The sequence below is a fragment of the Mustelus asterias genome, chromosome 21, assembly GCF_964213995.1.
Source record: "Mustelus asterias chromosome 21, sMusAst1.hap1.1, whole genome shotgun sequence".
In the NCBI taxonomy this organism is placed as follows: domain Eukaryota; kingdom Metazoa; phylum Chordata; class Chondrichthyes; order Carcharhiniformes; family Triakidae; genus Mustelus; species Mustelus asterias.
In genome coordinates, this window is record NC_135821.1 from 55,626,200 (window position 1) to 55,647,352 (window position 21,153).

Consider the following 21,153-nt stretch of genomic DNA (forward strand, 5'->3'; position numbering starts at 1 on the left):
CTGGTTCTGTATTGAGCAAGAGCCCCAGATTAGAAACTGAGTGTAGTTAATTGCTGCCTATTTTGCTTAATTTTGTCTATGTATTCCTTTCTTGTCAATTGTCTCTGAGAAATATTGAGTGGCTTGAGGCCACGACTGTCATACAGTGGAGGAACATTGATGTTTCTGGAGGAAATTTTATTTAAATGACTTTCACCCCTCTGCTTTTCCTTGTTAGATGATGAACTTAATGCCTAGCCAATAGTCAAAAAGACTGGGAGGTCAAGCTAAAGGTAGATAATCTCATATTGTGATTGGGAAAGTGAGCAGATGAGAAAGTAAACTATTGCTTTACAAGTTTCTGTGCTTTATGTGCTTGGCAATTAGCTGTTTTAATCCAGTGCTGTGTGCACTCATTTTCATAGAATCCCAAGAGTGCAGAAGGAGCCCATTCGGCCCATTGAGTCTGCACCGACAACAATCCCACCTAGGTCCTATCCTCAACCCCACATATTTACCCTGCTAATCCCTCTACACATCCCAGGACACTAAGGGTCAATTTAACATAGCCAATGCACCTGAACTGCACATCTTTGGACTGTGGGAGGAAAACAGAGCACCCAGAGGAAACCCACGCAGACATGGTGAGAACGTGCACACTCCACACAGACAGTGACCCAAGCCAGGAATTGAACTCTGGTCCCTGGAGCTGTGAGGTAGCAGTGCTAGCCACTGTGCCATCGTGCTGCCCTGTGCAGGTTACTTGTATTTCCTTTGAGTCAGGATGCATTGTAGCTTTTGGTCAATATCATGTTACGGTGCAACCAAAATTAGACATCTTGATGGGAAAATACACTTCTTTATTGCCCCAAACCTGTAATACATTTTAAGAACTCCTTTTTAAAAAAAAAAATTGAACCCCACAGTTCAATAATCATTATCAAATCTCATCCACTAGCTTTTGTTTTATGGAGGAACACGCAGGACTGGAAAATACCATTGTGGTCAACCTAGGCACTGAATGTCGAGGAAATTGAGTCCAAGATTTGTCTCACGGACTCTGATAAAATTTTTGTATTCATTCACAGGTGGTACAGTGGTTAGCACTGCTGCCTCGCACCAGGGACCCAGGTTCAATTCCCGGCTTGGATCACTGTCTGTGCAGAGTCTGCATGTTCTCCCTGTGTCTGCGTGGGTTTCCTTCAGTTTCCTGCCACAGTCCAAAGATGTGCTGGTTAGGTGCGTTGCCCATGCTAAATTGCCCCTTAATGTCAAGGGGGTGAAGAGTTAAATGCATGGGATTGTGGGGGTGGTGCCTGAGTGGGATTGTTGTCAGTGCAGACTTGAGGGGCCAAATGGCCGCCTCCTCTACTGTAGGGATTCTATGAATCTATGATTTTCAAATAAGGTATTTGTCCACTGCTGATACCGTCCTCTTCCTGTCTCCTTGTCTGCTTTATTCATTCGCAACCTCGGTTTGAAACTAAATTGGCTCTTCACCTTCCATCTCGGTTTGAGGGTGTGCTCTGTTGTAGAATTTGTAGTGCTGAAACTTAATTATGTTGACCTTCTCTGTGTCCTTTGAGATCTTGAATCTTACAGAGTCCCCTTTCTGGTCGAAGCATTCCAGTGTAGCCTCCACCTATATTTTAGATGCCGAATCCCTTTGCTGCAGTCCCTCTTATTTCTCAACCTCATGATCAGCAAAGTGCACGATATTCGCTGCAAGGCGGGCAAGTGCTTTGCAGACTCAGAACTATGAGGGCATTTCTGCTCTTCCCTTTTTCCATTACAGCTCTTTAATGCTAACTTTGTCACTGAAGAGCTGGAATGTTAAGTGCAGTTTTGGTCTCCTTATCTGATGAAGGATGTTCTTGCTCTGGAGGGACTGCAACAAAGGTTTACCTGACTGATTCCTGGGCTGGCGAGACTGAGGTGTGAGGAGAGATTGAGTTGGTTACGATTTTATTCGCTGGAGTTCAGAAGAATGAGGAGGATCTCATAGAAGCCTATAAAATTCTAACAGCACTAGACCGGGTCGTTGCAGGAAGGATGGTGGGAAAGTCCAGATCCAGGGTTCAGAGTCTGAGGATACAGGATAGACTATTTAGGACTGAGATGAGGAGAAATTTCTTCACACAGTGGGAAGTGTGTGGAATTTGCTACCATAGAAAGCAGTTGAGACCAAAACATGGTATGTTTTCAAGGAGTAAGATATAGCTCTTGGGGCTAAAGGGATTAAAGGATATGGGGGGAAAGTGGTGAACAGGTTGCTGAGTTGAATGATCAGCCATGATATAATAAATGGCGGAGCAGGCTCAATCGCTTCTCGGCCTTTTGGCTAAGATCAAGTGTAGTATCAACATGCTGTGCTTGGTTGAAGTCATTAGGTTACATTTTAGCTTCATTTGAAGCAATTTTTAGAAACGGCATCTTGGCCTTTTGGCTAAGATGCAAATGAGATCAAGCCTTGGAGGAGGAGCTATGCCTACTCCAATCAGCTTGGATCATGTAGATCAAGCCCAAGACAGGAGGTGAGAGCCCTGTCTTGTCAGCTTGGATCGGGAATGTTTCAACTTGTTGAGACTCTGAATTGGACTTGATTTGATTGAATTGGAATAAAAATACAAAAGAAAGGGCCGTTCCTGGCTCCCATTTTCTATCTTTTTATCTTCAGTTTGATGGCAATGTGTGGTTTGCAGTGGTAATTATATGAATATTCTTTCAGTACAAGAACATGTACTTGATTCATTTCAATCTTCCATTTATCACCGTTTCAGAGAAAACAGTTCACCCCATTTGTGCTATAAAGTCTAAATAAAAACTGCACATCAAAATTCGGAAGTTATATTTGATGCCACGAATATGGCACCTTAGTTTGCTGCTGTTCTAACCCGTTTCGAGATTCAACATCCTGTCTAGTTTGCTGATCAAGATAAAATGAAACTTGCCGATGACAACAGTTGTGATTCAATTGCCAGTTATCCATAGAATAGAATCCCAACAGTACAGAAGGAGGCCATTTGGCTCATCAAGTCTGTACCGACCACAATCCCACCCAGGCCCTATTCCCATAGCCCTCATTTACTCTGCTAATCCCCCTGACATTAGGATCAATTTACCCTGGCCAATCAACCTAACGCACACATCTTTGGACTGTGTGAGGAAACTGGAGCACCCGGAGGAAACCTACGCAGATATGGGGAGAACGTGCAAACTCCACACAGACGGTGACCCGAGGCCGGAATTGAACCTAGGTCCCTGGTGCTGTGAGACAGCAATGCTGACCACTGTGCCACCGTGCTGCCCAAGGCTTGGAGCCAAACAAAGGAGTATTTATTCTAAGGTTATTGAGCCTCCTGAATGCAGGTTCAAATTTAGCCAGTCCTTTACTGTCTCAAAAAGGTCAGAATAGTTTGTGCTGGTGACCAGAAGAATACTTGTGTAAGCAGTTATTTCCTTCCATAGAATCTTGACAATGCAGAAGGAGGCCATTCGGCCCATCGAGTCTGCACTGACCACAGTCGCACCCAGGCCCTATCCCCACATATTTACCCGGCTAATCCCTCTTCCCCGTGATATTTATTAATTCAATCAATCACGCTAAATTGATGATTTTAGAGAATTTACTTCCCCACCCACAGACATGTAAAAATCATGAACCGCGTCTCAACCATGAGGCAAGTTGCCACACACCTGTTCCCAACTCAGTAGTTATTGCATCAGTTACTATATTTGTGAGTGAGACTGGCTCGATGTACATTTAATCAGTTTCTCTCTGTCCCTCGGGGGAAGCGACTGGTTTCCTCTCTGCCCCTTCCAATAATTGTGACTTAAGTTTAGAAAGTCAATAACTTTAATATCTCCATTTTGTGCTGCACTTGAGCACTAACCTATGGGGTGGGATTTTCTCAGTGGCACAGCGGGCGGGCAAAGCGGGGTGGAAGCTGCCAGCCCCAAGGACGAAATACAGATAGAAATCGCCTTACCCCCCCCAGCCCATACCAACAGGGAGCCCCCTCCACAGACACAGACTCACCCTCACTAAACACCCACCCACACAACACATCCCCTCTAACACCCTCGTGTCACTACCTGGACCCTGCTCGGGGTACTGCCTGGGCTTGCCCCTCTTTCCCCTGGGGGCTGTACTCCCCTGCGCCCCTCCAGGAGATCCTGCTTGTTGTGAGGGACCTGTCACGATTCACCTCGATGCCCTCACCTCAATGTGATTGGACAGTTTAAGGGGGTGGGGTGGAAACAAATGATTTGTAACAGGAAATCCCTCTGCTGTTACACCCATTTGGGGATTCGCCCGGGAGTGCAAAATCCCCCCGCCCCCCCCACTCTAATACTAAAGGTACTTTTTGGATACTGTGGGCCATGTAACAAACTGCGTTACACATTTTGATTAGCATTGTCATTTTTGTCTGATAAGGTCCATTTAACCATCACCTAACGGTAAGAGTTTAAATAAAATTTGTGCAATTATCTAAAACATATCCAGCTTCACATTCACTGCTGGATAGCTGCATGCACTTCACTATTTTACCATTGGAGGGCAGTACAACACAAGAGTATTATGGTTAACATGCTTTCTGTCACATGTCAAATTTACTTCTCTTTAACTTTTCGGACACATTGAATACAGCCTAGCTTTTTCACCTGCCTAATGATTCAAGTTAGATTGCTATGCAAGATATAGTGCTGTGTCGGTAATGCTACGATTGCACTATATAGAGCTTTGAACGCACAAACATCCCTAGGTTGCTCATCAGAGGAGACACGGATCCTGTGGGGTATAGAGGGGCCCATTTGAGAAGAGAACTGAAGACATTTTCATAGAGAGTGTCTAAGGGGGAAAGTCGGTATAGGTCTGAAACAACTGCAGACACAAAATTGCACAAAACACATCTTTTGTCGTGACATTGAGATGTCATGATGCATACTTAATGTCATCCATCATAAACACCTCACGCCACTAACTAAACTTGTGTGATTAGTTTATACTACACACTCATTGGTAATCTTAACTTCCTTCAAAACTTAGAGTACCACAACTGATGTGAATACTTGTGCTTAGTATGACAAGAAGGGTATTTGTAGTTCTGTGCTGAAAAGTCACATTTTGATAGATACCAGAGAAATGTTCCCTTTAATTTAGTTTATTTTTTGTAGTGAGTGGGCACTTTAAATATTTTTACATAGCTACCCGCCTGTGTAACTTATAAATTTAAAGGGACCAACTTGTGCATTGCCTGTGTTGGATGTTTTGGGTTGTGTGGCCATGCGCAGCGCCAGGGACCCGGGTTCGATTCCCGGTTTGGGTAACTGTCGGTGTGGTGTTTGTACATTCTCCCCATGTCTGCGTGGGTTCCTCCGGGTGCTTCGGTTTCCTCCCACAGTCCAAAGATATGCGGATTAGGTTGATATGCTAAATTCCCCCTTAGTGTCAGGGGATTAGCAGGGTAAATGTGGGGGCTTGGGAATAGGGCCTGGGTGGGATTGTGGTCGGTGCAGACTTGATGGGTCGAATGGCTTCCTTCGGCATTGTAAGGATTCTATGAACTATAGAGGCATATTGGCCAAAAGAAGACCACTCAGCCCATCTAGTTTATACCAGCCCACCGTTGAGCAATTCAGTCCACTGTCATTCTCCTGCTCAATCCCCAAAGCACCACAAGCTTGTTTCCCTTGAGTGCCCACCCAATTTGAAATCATTGCCCCTAATTGCACCACTCTCATTGGCCAGCAAGCTCCAGGCCATTACCACCACTGCATTAAAATTCTCACCCCACCCCCACCTCCGGATCTCGTGCCTAAAAACCTGTGTCCTCTTGCCCTTGTACCTTCGGCTAACGAGAAGATCGTTTCTTTGTCTACCTTATCTAAACCTGTCAGAGGGAACATTTCAGCAGAGCACCTTTTATTTATAGGGAGTATAAATCTCACCGGCGCAGTTGAGATGGGTATTTAATGTGCCTCACACAGGCTAGGAAGAGGATTATTGCCCACACATCAAATGGCACGAGGGGACGGCAGCGTAATCCAGTCACTGTGAACGTGACTTTTCAAAGCAATTTGGTAAAAACATTTCCCCAAGTGAAATATATTAAAGTGAATGCATGTTGTGCTGATTACGGTGAACGTGAATCTTAGCCGTTTAGGAGCATAGAAGTTTCCAGCAAAAGCGAGGGGTCGTTTGGCCCCTCTTCTGGTGCTGACTACTTTGCCAGAGAACCTAAAATGGATCAAGGCAAAGGCAAAATGCTGTGGATGCTGGAATCTGAAACAAAAACAGAAAATGCTGGAAAATCTCAGCCGGTCTGACCGCGTCGGTGGAGACAGAATAGAGCCGACATTTTGAGTCTGGATGACCCTTCTGAAATACCCACCTCCACTGTGCCGGTGAGGGTTGGTATAAGTAAAGGTGCTCTGCTGAAATGTTCCCTCTGACAAAGGGTCATCCTGACTCAAAACGTTGGCTCTATTCTCTCTCCACAGATGCTGTCAGACCTGCTGAGATTTTCCAGCATTTTCCATCTTTGTGGCTAAAATGGATCCGACCGTTCTCCCTGTTACCCAATATCTTCCTTTGCCTGTGGTTTTCGGTTTAGTCTTTGCTTGAGCTGCTCCTTGTGATGAAAGATTCCATGCTCCAGCAACACTTATACAATAAGATCATTTTCCTACCCATTCACTTCACGACAATTTGAAATCGATGACCACTCATCAGTGACCACCCCTCACCCCACCTACCCCCCACCCCCCTGCAAGCAGAAGAGACAGCTTTTTCTTACATACCCTTAATAAATTTAAAAACCTCTGTCATCTCCTCTTAACCTTGATGCAAATGCTTAATTGCAGGAGCTGTAAGTAACCATGATTTGTGTCGATCACTGTGTTTTCTATAGTGTTCCTGAAACGGTGCTTATTATTTCCAGAACTCCAGCTCTTAATTCACTTCTAGCTTGTAATCTGCTGTTTGCTTGCTAAATAATTAATGGCCAAAATATCCCACATAAAAACATATTCAGCTGACTGATCAAACAAACAGCAGCTCAATGAGAACATTTAAACAATCATTAGAGATTCAGACTTAGTTATTTAGCACTCCTGGGGTTAGGATAAACACTGGTTAAACTAGCCGAATTGGGTCACGTGGAGAAGACCACTTTAAGAATGCACTGCTAATGTTAAATTTTATTTATTAGTCATAAGTAGGCTTACATTAACACTGCAATGAAGTTACTGTGGAAATCCCCTAGTTGCCAAACTCTGGCGCCCCTTCGGGTACACTGAGGGAGAATTCAGCACGGCCAGTGCACTTAACCAGCACGGCTTTCGGACTGTGGGAGGAAACCGGAGCATCTGGAGGATACCCACGCAGACATGGGGAGAACATGCAGACTCTGCACAGACAGTGACCCAAGCTGGGAATCGAACACGGGTCCCTGGCGCTGTGAGGCAGCAGTGACACCCCTCAAAGTTTACAATTGTTTTGTGTCCCTTAAAATACCTGGTGACGGCTGATACTAGTTAAGCCAGTCTGCTGCCTTTGACAATTAAGAGTTGTTCATTTTTCAACAAACAGTGATTGCTAACAGCTGGTAGATCTTGGTTCTTTGAAAGACATTACGGCAACGATGCAATATATCAAATATTCGGGGGAAAATTGTGCATGAAACTTTATTCTCTGGTTTTCTTCCGTTACCAATAAATACACGAGGCACCTAATGTGTAGAATAAAGTGAAATGTGTTCTATAATCTCACAAAAATGCTGTTACTGAGGGAACGATCTTAACCGGCGATCACGCCATGCTCCTGCTGCAACGAGCTCAGAGAGCGTGGGCGGCACAGTGGTTAGCACTGCTGCCTCACAGCGCCAGGGACCCGGGTTCGATTCCCGGCTTGGGTCACTGTCTGTGTGGAGTTTGCACATTCTCCCCCTGTCTGCATGGGTTTCCTCCCACAGTCCAAAGATGTGCGGGTCAGGTTGATTGGCCGTGCTAAATTGCCCCTTAGTGTCAGGGGGATTAGCAGGGTAAATATGTGAGGTTACGGGAATAGGCCCTGGTGGGATTGTGGTCGGTGCAGACACAATGGGCTGAATGACCTCCTTCAGCACTGTAAGATTCTATGATTTGGCACCCAGCCCTAATCTCCGTTTGCTGCATTCCAGCCTCAGTCTTTTGTTGTTCCAATCTGGGAAAATAGACTCGGCACATTTACCATGACGATCACACAATTACTTGATATTTCTTGTGTACCAGATCATAAACATGATTGTTACAGAGTGCCATGTTGAGTACAGAGTGTTCTTATAAGCCTTTTTGCCGGTTGTTTTATTGGCGTCTGTTGAGGGTTCTGAGAATGTGCAGGCTTTGGCGGGTTTTTACAGTCTGCAAGAGGGTGACCTGTAAGCAAGACCTGTTTTACTAATGCTCTTATTTTCATAGTCATTACTGTTCCGCTGAGTGACTGTTATCATCATAGACTCATAGAATCTTTACAGTCCAGAAAGGGGCCACGCGGCCCGGTGAGCCTACACCAAAAACAAGACCACCCAGGCCTTATCCCCATAACCTTGCTAGTTCCTCTGACACTAGGGGGCAATTTATCATGGCCAATCCACCTAATCCGAACATCATTGGACTGTGGGAGGAAACCGGAGCACCCGGAGGAAACCCACACAGACATGGGGAGAATGTGCACACTCCACAGACCGAGGCTGGAATTGAACCCGGGTCCCTGGCACTGTGAGGCAGCAGTGCTAACCATTGTGCCACCGTGCCGCCTGCAATGCACCCATTTAAGTTTTTAAAAAGTTTTTCTATTTATCAGTGTCACAAGTAGGCTTACATTAACACTGCAATGAAGTTACTGTGAAAATCCCCTAGTCGCCACACTCTGGCTCCTGTTCGGGTACACTGAGGGAGAATTTAGCATGGCCAATGCGCCTAACCAGCACGTCTTTCAGAATGTGGGAGGAAACCAGGGCACCCGGAGGAAACCCACGCAGACACGGGAGAACGCGCAGACTCCAACAGTGACGCAAGCCAGGAATTGAACCTGGGTTCCTGGCACTGTGCTAACCACTGTGCCACCGTGTTATTGCTAAACTATTATTTATATTTTAAAATTTTCTTTTTTTAAACAATGCACTCGACCATCTTGTTTGTGATCTTGAGCCACCACATCTTTCTGGCGATGAGGAGAAAACAAAAGTTTTTCAACGTCCAGTGTGGCAACATAAGATTGCATTCAGCGAGTAACTAGTTTTCATTGTGGGTTCATTCGATGGAATTTAAATTTAGCAGCAACCTGACTCTGGGGCAGTTGGTGAGTTGGATGGGAGAAGCGAGGACTGGGATGAATACGTGGAGAGGGTGCAGCATTTTTTATCAAATGGCAAAGAAGATGGGGAGAAGCAGCACTTGATTCTCCTGAGTGTGTGTGGGGCAAAGACTTATAAGTTGATGAGGAATCTGGCTACGCCACAGAAGCCAGGGAAGATTTCATTTGCGGATTTAGCTGCTCTGGTCCAGAATCACCATAACCCAAAGCCCTCGATGATTGTTCAAAGATTCAAATCACATGGCCATTTTCGAAAAGCAGGTTAATCAGTGGCTAATTTTGTGGCAGGATTATGCCAGCTTTCAGAGCACTCTGATTCCGGAGCAGTTTTAGAAGATGTGCTCGGAGATAGGCGTTCCGCGGCATTAAGGAGGACAACATTCAGTGTTAGTTGTTGGGGGAAGCCACACTGACATTTAAGGAGGCTCTAGAAATTTGGCAGGGCTTGGAAATAGCTGCCAATAAAGCTAAAGATATTCATAAGGCTAATGTTGGTGCCCACGTGGGGGGAGCTACATCAAATGAAGTAAAAGGTTGCAAGCAAAAACGTGAAGGTAGCGGTGTGGTGGGCCACACTACGCGAATCATTGCTAATTTATGGATGCTGTTTGTCACCAGTGCAACAAGAGGTGACATTTAGCAAAGAAATGCAAGGGTGCGAAGATCAGGCGAAGGCTGAGCAAGACCATTTAAATTGGAAGAAGCTTCAATCAGCAACACGTTCTCGAGACAGCTCAGAGCAGGGAAAGGCAATGCAAATGCGGACATGTTAAGTCATCCCCCTTTACCGGTTTTGCCACCCAAGGTGTTGTGCCCTCCTGAGACAATTTTCTTACTTGAGAGACTTGCACATTCTCCAGTAAGCACAAAGCTGATAAAGCAGTGGATGGATGGACAGAGATCCTGGTCTGTCGCAAGTTAAAAGATTTTTGGTGCAAGGATGGCCAACTATCGCAGAAGATGAAACAAAAACAGAAAAATGCTGGAGAATCTCAGCAGGGTCTGACAGCATCTGTGGAGAGAGTAGAGCCAACGTTTTGAGTCTAGATGACTCTTTGACGAAGGGTCATCCAGACTCGAAATGTTGGCTCTATTCCCTCCCCACAGATGCTGTCAGACCTGCTGAGATTTTCCAGCATTTTCTGTTTTTGTTTCAGATTCTAGCATCTGTTTTTCATAGAAGATGATGAACCTTATGTGAAGCGTAGGGATGAGTTAAGTGTGCAAGATGGATGCATACAGTGGGGGTCAAGCGTGGTCATTCTACCCCCTGAGGAAACACCCCTTGCAAAGCCCCCAAGCCCTGACGAAGGGTCATCCCGACTCAAAACATTGGCTCTATTCTCTCTCCACAGATGCTGTCAGACCTGCTGAGATTTTCCACCATTCTCTGTTCTTGTTCCGCACCCTGGTTGTTCACAAGTTAGGATTAAATTTATGAGGTTCATCCAGGTGCTTCTAGAATCGAAAGTCTAGCCAGGACATATGTTTGGTGGCCTAATATGAATCTGGACTTGGAGAAAAAGATGGAATCCTGTTGGGCATGTCAGATTAACTAGAAGATGGTACCACCGGCACCAGTTCATTCTTGGGAGTGGCCTGATTGGCCGTGGTCCAGACTGCATGTGGACTTTGTGTTCCCTATCATGAGCCACATGTTTTTGGTTGTCGTAGATACGCATTCAAAATGGTTGGAGCACATATCATGAGTATTATTACAGCTCCTGTGACAATTGAGAAGCTATGTGGGTGGCACGGTGGCACAGTGGTTAGCACTGCTGCCTCACAGTGCCAAAGACCCGGGTTCAATTCCCGGCTTGGATCACTGTGCGGAGTTTGTACATTCTCCCCGTGTCTGCGTGGGTTTCCTCCAGGTGCTCCAGTATCCTCCCACAGTCCAAAGATGTGTGGGTTAGGTTAGGCTAAATTGACCCCAGTATCAGGGAATTAGCAGGGTAAATATGTGGGGTTACGGGAATAGGGCCTGGGTGGGACTGTGGGTCGGTGCAGACTCGATGGGCCGAATGGCTTCCTTCTGCACTGTAAGGATTCTATGATGTGCTGGTCAGGTGCATTGGCCGTGCTAAATTCTCACTCAGTGTGGCAGAGTGTGGGGATGAGGGGATTTTCACAGTAATTTAATTGCAGTGTTAATGTAGGCCTGCTTGTGACACTAATGAATAAACTAAAAAATGTCAAATTTATGCAACCCAATGGTCTACCAGATTCGCTTGTTTTGGAGAGTGGCACTAGATTTGCAAGTGAATATTTCAAGAATTCATACAAAAGAATGGCGCACGGTATCTGCGTACTGCACCATTCCATCTGGCTTCGAATGGTTTTCATGATGTGGAGATGCCGGCGTTGGACTGGGGTAAACACAGTAAGAGTTTTAACAACACCAGATTAAAGTGGTGTTGTTAAAGTGGTGTCTTTAACCTGGTGTTGTTAAAACTCTTACTTCGAATGGTTTGGCAGATCGAGCTGTTCAAACTCTGAAGGAGGAATTGGAGAGAATGGCAGGTGATACTTTGAAAACAAAGCTCTCAAGATTTTTATTTCTGTACCTCATCACACCACAATCCACAACTGGGCTCTCTCCAGTGGAATTGTTGTTTGGTAGAAAGCTGAAGTCTCACCTGGATCTGTTTCATTCAGAACTTGATGTGGAGATGCCGGCGTTGGACTCGGGTAAACGCAGTAAGAAGTCTCACAACACCAGGTTAAAGTCCAACAGGTTTATTTGCTCCAAGAAGCAGCGAGCGCTCTGAAAGTTAGTGGCTTTTGCGACCAAATAAACCTGTTGGACTTTAACCTGGTGTTGTGAGACTTCTTACTGTCATCCAGAACCCACAGCAAAGTGATCAGGGGACAAGAGAAGCAGAAGGAGGGACATGACGACCACACCAAAGAGAGGCAGTTCAAACCGGATTATCAGATTTACGTCAGAAACTTTGGTCGTAACCAGAGGTGGTTGCCCGGACTCATTTTAAACCAAAGAGGTCCAATACCTCATCCAAAAGACAGTAGCAGATGCAGCACGTCCTCCATACTGCACTGAAATGTGATTAGATAATGTGCTGTAATGGGGCTTGAACCCACAACCATGATGACTGAGAAGCCAGAGTTGTGCCAATGAGCTAAGTTGATGTGGTGATTTGAGACCACAACCATGGAATCCCAACAGTGCTGAAGGAGGCCATTCAGCCCATCGAGTCTTTGATAAGCCTTTTCTCTTTTGTGAGCCACACCCACGTCCCAGAAAATGAATTCTAAAAAATGTATCAGTGATTTCCTTGCAGATTTGCTCCTCTCTCTATATAAAGGCCTATGGAAAACACTTGTGCTTCTCTATGCTACCCAAATATATTTCTGTCTTTGTCCACCCCCCACCCTGCTCCATCGACATCCTCTTTTTCAAACACTACAGTGTGTTTCTTGGCAGCACGGTGGTACAGTGGTTACCACTGCTCCCTCACAGCGCCAGGAACCTGGGTTCGATTCCTGACTTGGGTTTCTGTCTGTGCAGAGTCCGCACGTTCTCCCCGTGTCTGTGTGGGTTTCCTCCGGGTTCTCCTGTTTCCTCCCACAGTCCGAAAGACATGCTGGTTAGGTGCATTGGCCATGCTAAATTCTCCCTCAGTGTACCCGAACAGGCACCGGAGTGTGGCGACTCGGGGATTTTCACAGTAACTTCATTGCAATGTTAATGTAAGCCTACTTATATAGGGGCTGAGTAGGATTGTTGTCTGGGCAGGCTCGATAGGTCAAATGGCCTCCTTCTGCACTAGGGATTCTATGATTCTCTGTATCCACATTTCCATAATTGTTACATCATATTCCCACATGACTATTTGTGCTTGTAACTCACCAAACATGTTCAGCACACTTTGTGTTTACATACACACACTCTAAACCTGTCATTGGATTCCTTGTAGTCCTCCTTCAGCAGTTTAATATGGGACTACTTCCTTCCCTAGTACTATCCAACACTTTCCCACATTTATGCAACTTATTCCTCTTTTCTACTTCTATATGCTGGTGCCTATCTCCCTACCCAACCACACTAATAAACCTCCCCTTCCTGGCCTGCTGAAGTTCAACCTGTCCTTTTTACATAGGCTTCTCTGGCCCCAGAACTGGTCCTAACGTCTCAAGAAGCTGATGCCCTGCCTCATGCACCATGCCCCAAACCACACACGGCTCTCCCTGTCTCCCAATATCTACTCGCACTAGCACATGGCACAGAGAGTAAGCCAGACATTACTATCTTCACGGTCTTACATTTTAACTCCTTCCCTAACTCCATTGAACGAGTTCCTGGTTAGCACCGCTGCTTCACAGCGCCAGGGACCCGGGTTCGATTCCCGGTTTGGGACTCTGTCTGTGTGGAGTTTGCACATTCTCCCCGTGTCTGCGTGCGTTTTCTCCGGGTGCTGCAGTTTCCTTCCACAGTCCAAAGATGTGCGGGATGGATTGGCCATGCTAAATTGCCCCTCAGTGTCAGGGGGGCTAGCTAGGGTAAATGCATGGGGTTACAGGGATAGGGCCTGGGTTGGATTGTTGTCGGTACAGGCTCGATGGGCCGAATGGCCTCCTTCTGCACTGTAGGATTCTATGATTCTATGATCTTTGCACTGTGTGTGCACCTCCCTTCACCCTGCAGAATATTCTATCCCCTTTCTGAAATGGTCTTTGCACCCGCATCAGGGAGTCAACACACCAAGCAAGAGTCAAAATAATTCCGTGTTAACCTTTTGGCAACAACATGTCATAGAATATGGTTGATTAAGAGATATATCTGTGGTAACTAAAAACAACAAAAGTATTTACAGATGCAGTCACACTGTAGGGATTATTGTTAATAATAAAATCAATGCAAAACATTATGGTTAACACTGATAGTAAAATGCCAGGGAATGTATTGATTATGAGGGAGCTGAATTAGCCATTAGTCAGGATCGCCCAGTCGCTGTTAATTACTAAATTCAATGATAATTTAGCTTCCTTGCATCAACAACCTCAGCCACTGCTCCAAGAGTAGACCTTTCATATCAAATGCACCAATCTTCAAGCAAAGTTAATCTTAAAACCCAGACAGAATGACGAGAAATTAGCCAACTAAACTGCTTCATAGAATCATAGAATCCTACAGTGCAGGAGGAGGCCATTCGGCCCATCGAGCCTGCGCCAACCACAATCCCACCCAGGCCCTATCCACATAACCCCATGCATTTACCCTAGCTAGCCCTCCTAACACCAAGGGGCAATTCAGCATGGCCAATCCACCTAACCCGCACATCTTTGGACTGTGGGAGGAAACAAGAGCACCCGGAGAAAACCCACGCAGACACGGGGAGAATGTGCAAATTCCACACAGACAGTGACCCAAGCCGGGAATCGAACCCGGGACCTTAATGTTGTGAGGCAGCAGTGCTAACCACTGTGTCACCGTGCCGCCCTTAACACCTTTCTTTGTGTTCAATTTTCAAAGGGATAATATTGGACTTCAAAATTATGATGGCTTTTGGGTTTACAACAAATTTGAACTGATTCTTCCGGTGGGTGATTTGATTCTGTAATAATCTTTTCACAACTTGAATTGACAAAGTTTGATGAGCAGTGTCGTCAAACCACCAGCACTGAACTGGAGTCTTTAGGAATTCAAAATTGATCTCCTGGGAAGTAATCTCTGCAGCCTCTGAGTGTCATGGAATCCCTACAGTGCAGAAGGAGGCCATTCGGTCCATCGAGCCTACACCAGCAACAATCCCACCCAGGCCCTATCCGCGTAACCCCAAATATTTATCCTGCTAATCCTCCTGACACGAAGGGAGAATTTAACCTATCGCGCACATCTTCGGAGTGTAGGAGGAAACCCACGCAGACATGGGGAGAACAGCCTCTGAGTAGAATCATCGGGGCACAAGACTCCTCACACACCTATTCATCTAATTTCATTAATATTTCTCTTTTTAATCCCTCGTGTGCATATCTAGTTCCCCCTTAAGTGCATCGATGTTATTCAGTTTAGCTACTCCCTGAGACAGCGAGTTTCAGACTTTCACCTTTCTCTGGGTAAAGGCATTTCTCCCAAATATTGGATGTATTAATCCTATACTTACAACCCCTGGTTAATGCGCAGGAGGAAGCCTCTTTTCTATATCTACTCTATCAAAAAGTCTTTATAATCTTGAAGACCTATCAGATTACCCCTCTGTCTTCTCTTTAGCCTGTTTAATCATTCCTAATTGGTATAACTTTGCAGTGATGTTATCAGTCCAGTAACTATTTTGTACCTTTCCAAGTGACTCTTTATAATCTTTGTAAAACGGAGACCAGAATTGTTCACAATACTCCAAGTGTGATCTAACCATGGTTCTGTACATCGTTCTTGTGGGATAAAAAGATGATTAATGTCCTAATGTCTGCAGGGTTATCAAATAATTAACGTTTTCTCCTCAGCAATATACTTGATTGTTGGCCGAACGAAGGATTAATTTGCTGCAATCACAAAACGATCAACCGGGTCAAAGCGGATCAGCGAGATTCTCAGAAAGGAGACAATTCATTACATTCAATTTCTAGCATCCTTTGGGGTTGTACGTAGCACACATCTGTTAGGCAGTTAGTGTAAGCAAATTGCATTTTGCATCCCTTGAGTGTTTATCCATTTAAATGTAGTTTTATTTTTATTTTTCGATTCCCTTTGTTTTGATGCAACAAAAGAATTGTAGATCTATACTTAAACTTGAGTTGCAGCAAGTAGTTAGCAAAGAGAATGTAACCAATCAGAGGGTTCTGTGTTGGAGCATTCCTATATTAAAATGTAGCTGCAGCGTCCCTTTAGACATTTTTGTGTTGAGGGGTAGTTCAGAAGAGCCCGATCAATCTGTCAGTTTATTCTTTGTATGATGGTCTGATATAATGTATATTCTTCAGCCATTTGATCACATGACAACATATGAAGGCAGCATGGTGGCTGCCTGACAGCGCCAGGGACCCAGGTTCGATTCCCGACTTGGGTCTGTGCGAAATCTGCATGTTCTCCCCGTGTCTGCGTGGGTTTCCTCCGGGTGCTCCAGTTTCCTCTCACAGTCTGAAAGACGTGCTGGTTAGGTGCATTGGCTGTGCTAAATTCTCCCTCAGTGTACCCCGAACAAGCACCAGAGTGTGGCGACTAGGGGATTTTCACAGTAGCTTCATTGCAGTGTTAATGTAAGCCTACTTGTGACTAATAAATAAAAAACTTTAAAACTTTAATATATTTCAATAAGTTGAATAGCACTGACGAGAATTCTCCTGTGTCTCACTCACTACAATTATCTAGATATTGGGTACAAAATGATGCAAACTAAGGGACATAAGGTCTACTTATAGTAGTCGATGGGGCGGCACGGTAGCACAGTGGTTAGCACTGCTGCTTCACAGCTCCAGGGTCCCGGGTTCGATTCCCGACTCGGGTCACTGTCTGTGTGGAGTTTGCACATTCTCCTCGTGTCTGCGTGGGTTTCCTCCGGGTGCTCCGGTTTCCTCCCACAGTCCAAAGATGTGCGGGTTAGGTTGATTGGCCAGGTTAAAAAAAATTGCCCCTTCGAGTCCTGAGATGCGTAGGTTAGAGGGATTAGCGGGTAAAATATGTGGGGGTAGGGCCTGGGTGGGATTGTGGTCGGTGCAGACTCGATGGGCCGAATGGCCTCCTTCTGCACTGTAGGGATTCTATGATTCTATGATGAATCTAAACTCGAGGTGAGTATCCTGCATGGGCTACACATAGAATAACGTTAATTGTCTGAAATGTTTTCAGCAGATACTTTTTAATTATGGAGAAGGGATGAGTCAGTGACTGCTTGATAGATTTTCTGTTTGAACATGATACCATGCTGGTTACACACAAATTTTTCCAAGCTAATGTAAAGTGGTATTAGAACATAGAACATAGGAAAAATACAGCACAAACAGGCCCTTCGGCCCACAAGTTGCGCCGGTCATGTCCCTACCTACCTAGGCTTATATATAGGCTTACCTATAACCCTCAATCCTATTAAGTCCCATGTACTCATCCAGAAGCCTCTTAAAAGACCCTATCGGGTTTGCCTCCACCACCACTGACGGCAGCCGATTTCACTCACCCACCACCCTCTGAGTGAAAAACTTACCCCTGACATCTCCTCTGTACCTATTCCCCAGCACCTTAAACCTGTGTCCTCTCGTAGCAGCCATTTCAGCCCTGGGAAAAAGCCTCCGAGAATCCACCCGATCTATACCCCTCAATATCTTGTACACCTCTATCAGGTCACCTGTCATCCTTTGTCTCTCCAAGGAGAAAAGACTGAGCTCCCTCAACCTATCCTCATAAGGCATGTCAACCAATCCAGGCAACATCCTTGTAAATCTTCTCTGCACCCTTCCAATAATTTCCACATCCCTCCTGTAATGAGGCGACCAGAACTGAGCACAGTACTCCAAGTGGGGTCTGACGAGGGTCTTATTAGCTTTAATATGATTGTTCTACCACTGTTAGATTTTTTTTAAGGGAAATAAAGAATTGAACCATATTTACTGTTCTTTGTGAATCATAATAAATACTGGTTTAGATTGGATTATTACTATGCCACTTCAATTTGTATCTGTCCAACAAGCTTTAAATTCACATTGCAATATTAAACACCACAAAATGACAAAGCAACTACTTGTGATCACACCTAGTTGGATGGGTGTCTACTTAATAAAATATGATGGTTGCATTTTGTTAATGCGAGCATCATTGGTGCTCAAATGATGCTATTTTCTCATTGTAAAAACAGCAGATTTTCCAAAGCTATGTACTTACTTTCTGCACCAATTGCTGACAATATTGTTTTGCAAATCCATCTACTATAAAATCCATGTTACAGCGTCATCAGTTTGCTGACGTAATTAGTTTTGGTATATACCTTTCAGCTGAGCAGCGTCAAGCCATTGAGTGAATTTTACACACCAGTTATCCAGGATGATTAACTGATTGCCACCACAATGCATTTGTTTACATCAAGATTTTGAACAAATTCAAGCTGTTCCTGTACAATTATCATTTTAACAAGTCAGATTTTTCGAATGTGTTCCTGGGTGATTTATACTGATCTTCATGAAGGAAGCTCAAGTTAATACTTATAGCTGATAATGTGAGAAGCCTCATTCTGGTGGTTTTAATTACCCCCCTCCCACCATGACTGTCTAATAGAAGGGGTGATTTCACAGAGTAATTTGGACTGTGCCAATATTTTGCTGTGTACTCAAGTAACGTCCCTGCAGACAGCAAAGATAATTCATTTAACAGAGACAATTACCAGCAAACCTGGAACTCTATCGAGCGGCACGGCGGCACAGTGGTTAGCATTGCTGTCTCACAGTGTCAGGGACCTGGATTCAATTCCAGCCTCGGGTCACTGTGTGGAATTTGCACATTCTCTCTCTGTTGGTGTGGCTTTGCTACGGTTTCCTCCCACAGTCTAAAAATGTGAGGGTTAGGTCGATTGGCCATGCTAAATTGCTCCTTAATTTCAGGGGGAGTAGCAGGGTAAATACATGGGGTTACGGGGATAGGGCTTGGGTGGGATTGTCGTCGGTGCAAGTTCGATGGGCCGAATGGCCTCCTTCTGCACTGTAGGGATTCCGTCGTTCCAGGATAGTGTCTTGCACAAGGCATCGCTACTTGAGTGTGATTAATTATAAACAAGTTTCACTTTTACAGTACTTTAACATGGAAAAACATCCTGAGGTACTGATTAGAAAGATATAGACACCGAGCCAAAGAAGAAGCTATCAGATGCAGTGGCCAAAAACTTGGTCGCAAAGGAAGGTTTTATGAATGCTCCTAGGAGAGTCAGGATAAGGGGCATCCAGACTCGAAACGTTGGCTGTATCCTCTCTGCACAGATGCTATCAAACCTGCTGAGAATTTCCGACATTTTCTGTTTATGTTGCGGCCAATTTTGATAACCTGAAGGTTTAAAGTATTTGCTACAAATCTCTTGCCATATGTCATTATGAAGCCTGACTGAAAATCAAATTGTCCTCTGACTACTTAAAACCCTGTCCTCTCTAATGTGTTTCAGATGCTGAACTCGTATCTTATCTCTACTCCATCAATAGATCAGAATAGAAAAAAGTTTCCCTGAGGAAAGACAATGCCTGACTAAAGATCTTCAAAGGAAAGAAAATCTATAACAATGCCGAAAGATGTTGGAAGAGGAACAATTTACTTTAAACCCTCTAATCTCACAATTTCCTCTGGCTTTTTTCAAAGAATAGACATTCATTCTCTCAAACTAGCATCTGTAAAGGTTATACCCCTTTGTAATGAAGCGTATCATAGCATAAAGTACAATACAAATATAAGACTACAAAAACATTTCTTAATCCTATAAGAACGCAGCAGATGATCATATTTTGAAAATAAGGAGCTAAAATATTTGTAATAGTTCCGGTCTTCATATAGTTTAATCAGTAATTAGGAATAGTTGAGTCAACTCCAGATTGGTCATCACAGAGATTTCCAAATACAGCCACATAGCTTCTATTGTTCTCTCTTTTTCATTCATGATCTCAATGGAATCCACTCATATAGGTTTTCTTCATTTTAACATTGCTTAGCATGTTCATCTGCTCATCAATACCAATGCAAATAAAGCAGCAATTGTAAAATACTCCTTCCTTCCAGCACAAGGTGACGGACGTCCATCATGTCTGTTTTGACGGCAGACAGATTATTCACCAAATTATAGCATTTACTCTTTGAAACTGTTCACTTTCATTGGTGGAATAGAATAAAGTCCCTACAGTGCAGAAGGAGGCCATTCAGGCCATCGAGTCTGCACCTACAACAATCCCACCCAGGCCCTATCCCCGTAACCCCATGAATTTACCCTGTTAATCCCCGTGACATGAAGGGGCAATTTAGCATGAGCAATCCACCTAACCCCTACATCTTTGGAGTGTGGTAAGCACCCGGAGGAAACCCATGCAGATACGGGGAGAACGTGCAGACTCCGCACAGGCAGTGACCCAAGCCCGGAATCGAACCCGGGTCATAATAATCTAAAATTATTCACCAAGGGCTAGATTTTCGCAACAAAGGCCAATAGATCGAGTTGGGAGATTTCCCACCTCGGTTTAAAGGGCACCATTGGACACCATTTTCACGCGGGGGAGGCCGACGCAGGAAAGGATCGGGCTCGCTGACCCTAGAAAGTTAATCCTTGGAGTCAATGAGGCCAGGTTTGTTAGAAGATCTACCTGTTTTCTGGGACTTCATCATATTTGTTTTAAAAGCCGATAGGTCCTTTAACACTCACCCCTTACACCCCTTCAGCTTCCACCCAGCCCCAGGGCCCCTCCAAGCCAGGTCATGCTGTGCATTCTGCAGCTAGCTGTTTACCTCCTGACCACTCAAAGTCACCTATCGACAAGTCACAAGTCAGGAGTGATGATACATGGAGCTTGCATTAAAATCTGAGCTAGTGCATTCCCAACAAGGTCTTTGTAGTAGAATTTGAGGAAGATTCCATTTGATGTTTTGAATGTGTGTTTCAGGCTCCTGAGCATTTCAATCACTTTTCCTCAAGGGGCTGCTGTAAAGTAAGAAATGTGATGACTTTGACTGCTTGCCAGATATTACCGCACTTTAGATTTTATCATCTTTTACAGCTTTTATGTTCACACATTCAAACTTTTCTCTTGGATTTTGACAGAAAAGTCATTATTTAAACAGAGGGCCAACCCAAAATCTATAGACCTTGGCACAGAATCTAACCGTTTAATGAATTGTTAAAAAG

General features: G+C 44.6%; 1 protein-coding gene and 1 non-coding gene across 3 annotated transcripts in view; both read left to right on the forward strand.

Annotated features, from left to right (window-relative positions):
• The window catches only part of srrm1 (serine/arginine repetitive matrix 1), an 83,745-nt gene extending 63,530 nt beyond the window's left edge, over window positions 1-20,215 (forward strand). For both annotated transcript variants that reach the window (XM_078237917.1, XM_078237922.1), the window contains one exon: window positions 19,435-20,215. In XM_078237917.1, the coding sequence (XP_078094043.1) occupies window positions 19,435-19,497 (63 nt within the window). In that variant the 3' untranslated portion in view covers window positions 19,498-20,215. The remainder of the gene's footprint in view (window positions 1-19,434) is intronic.
• LOC144509593 (U2 spliceosomal RNA) lies at window positions 2,301-2,499 on the forward strand. Its single transcript, XR_013500508.1, has one exon. It is a non-coding gene; the product is annotated as a U2 spliceosomal RNA (small nuclear RNA).
• Window positions 20,216-21,153: the final 938 nt, after the last annotated feature.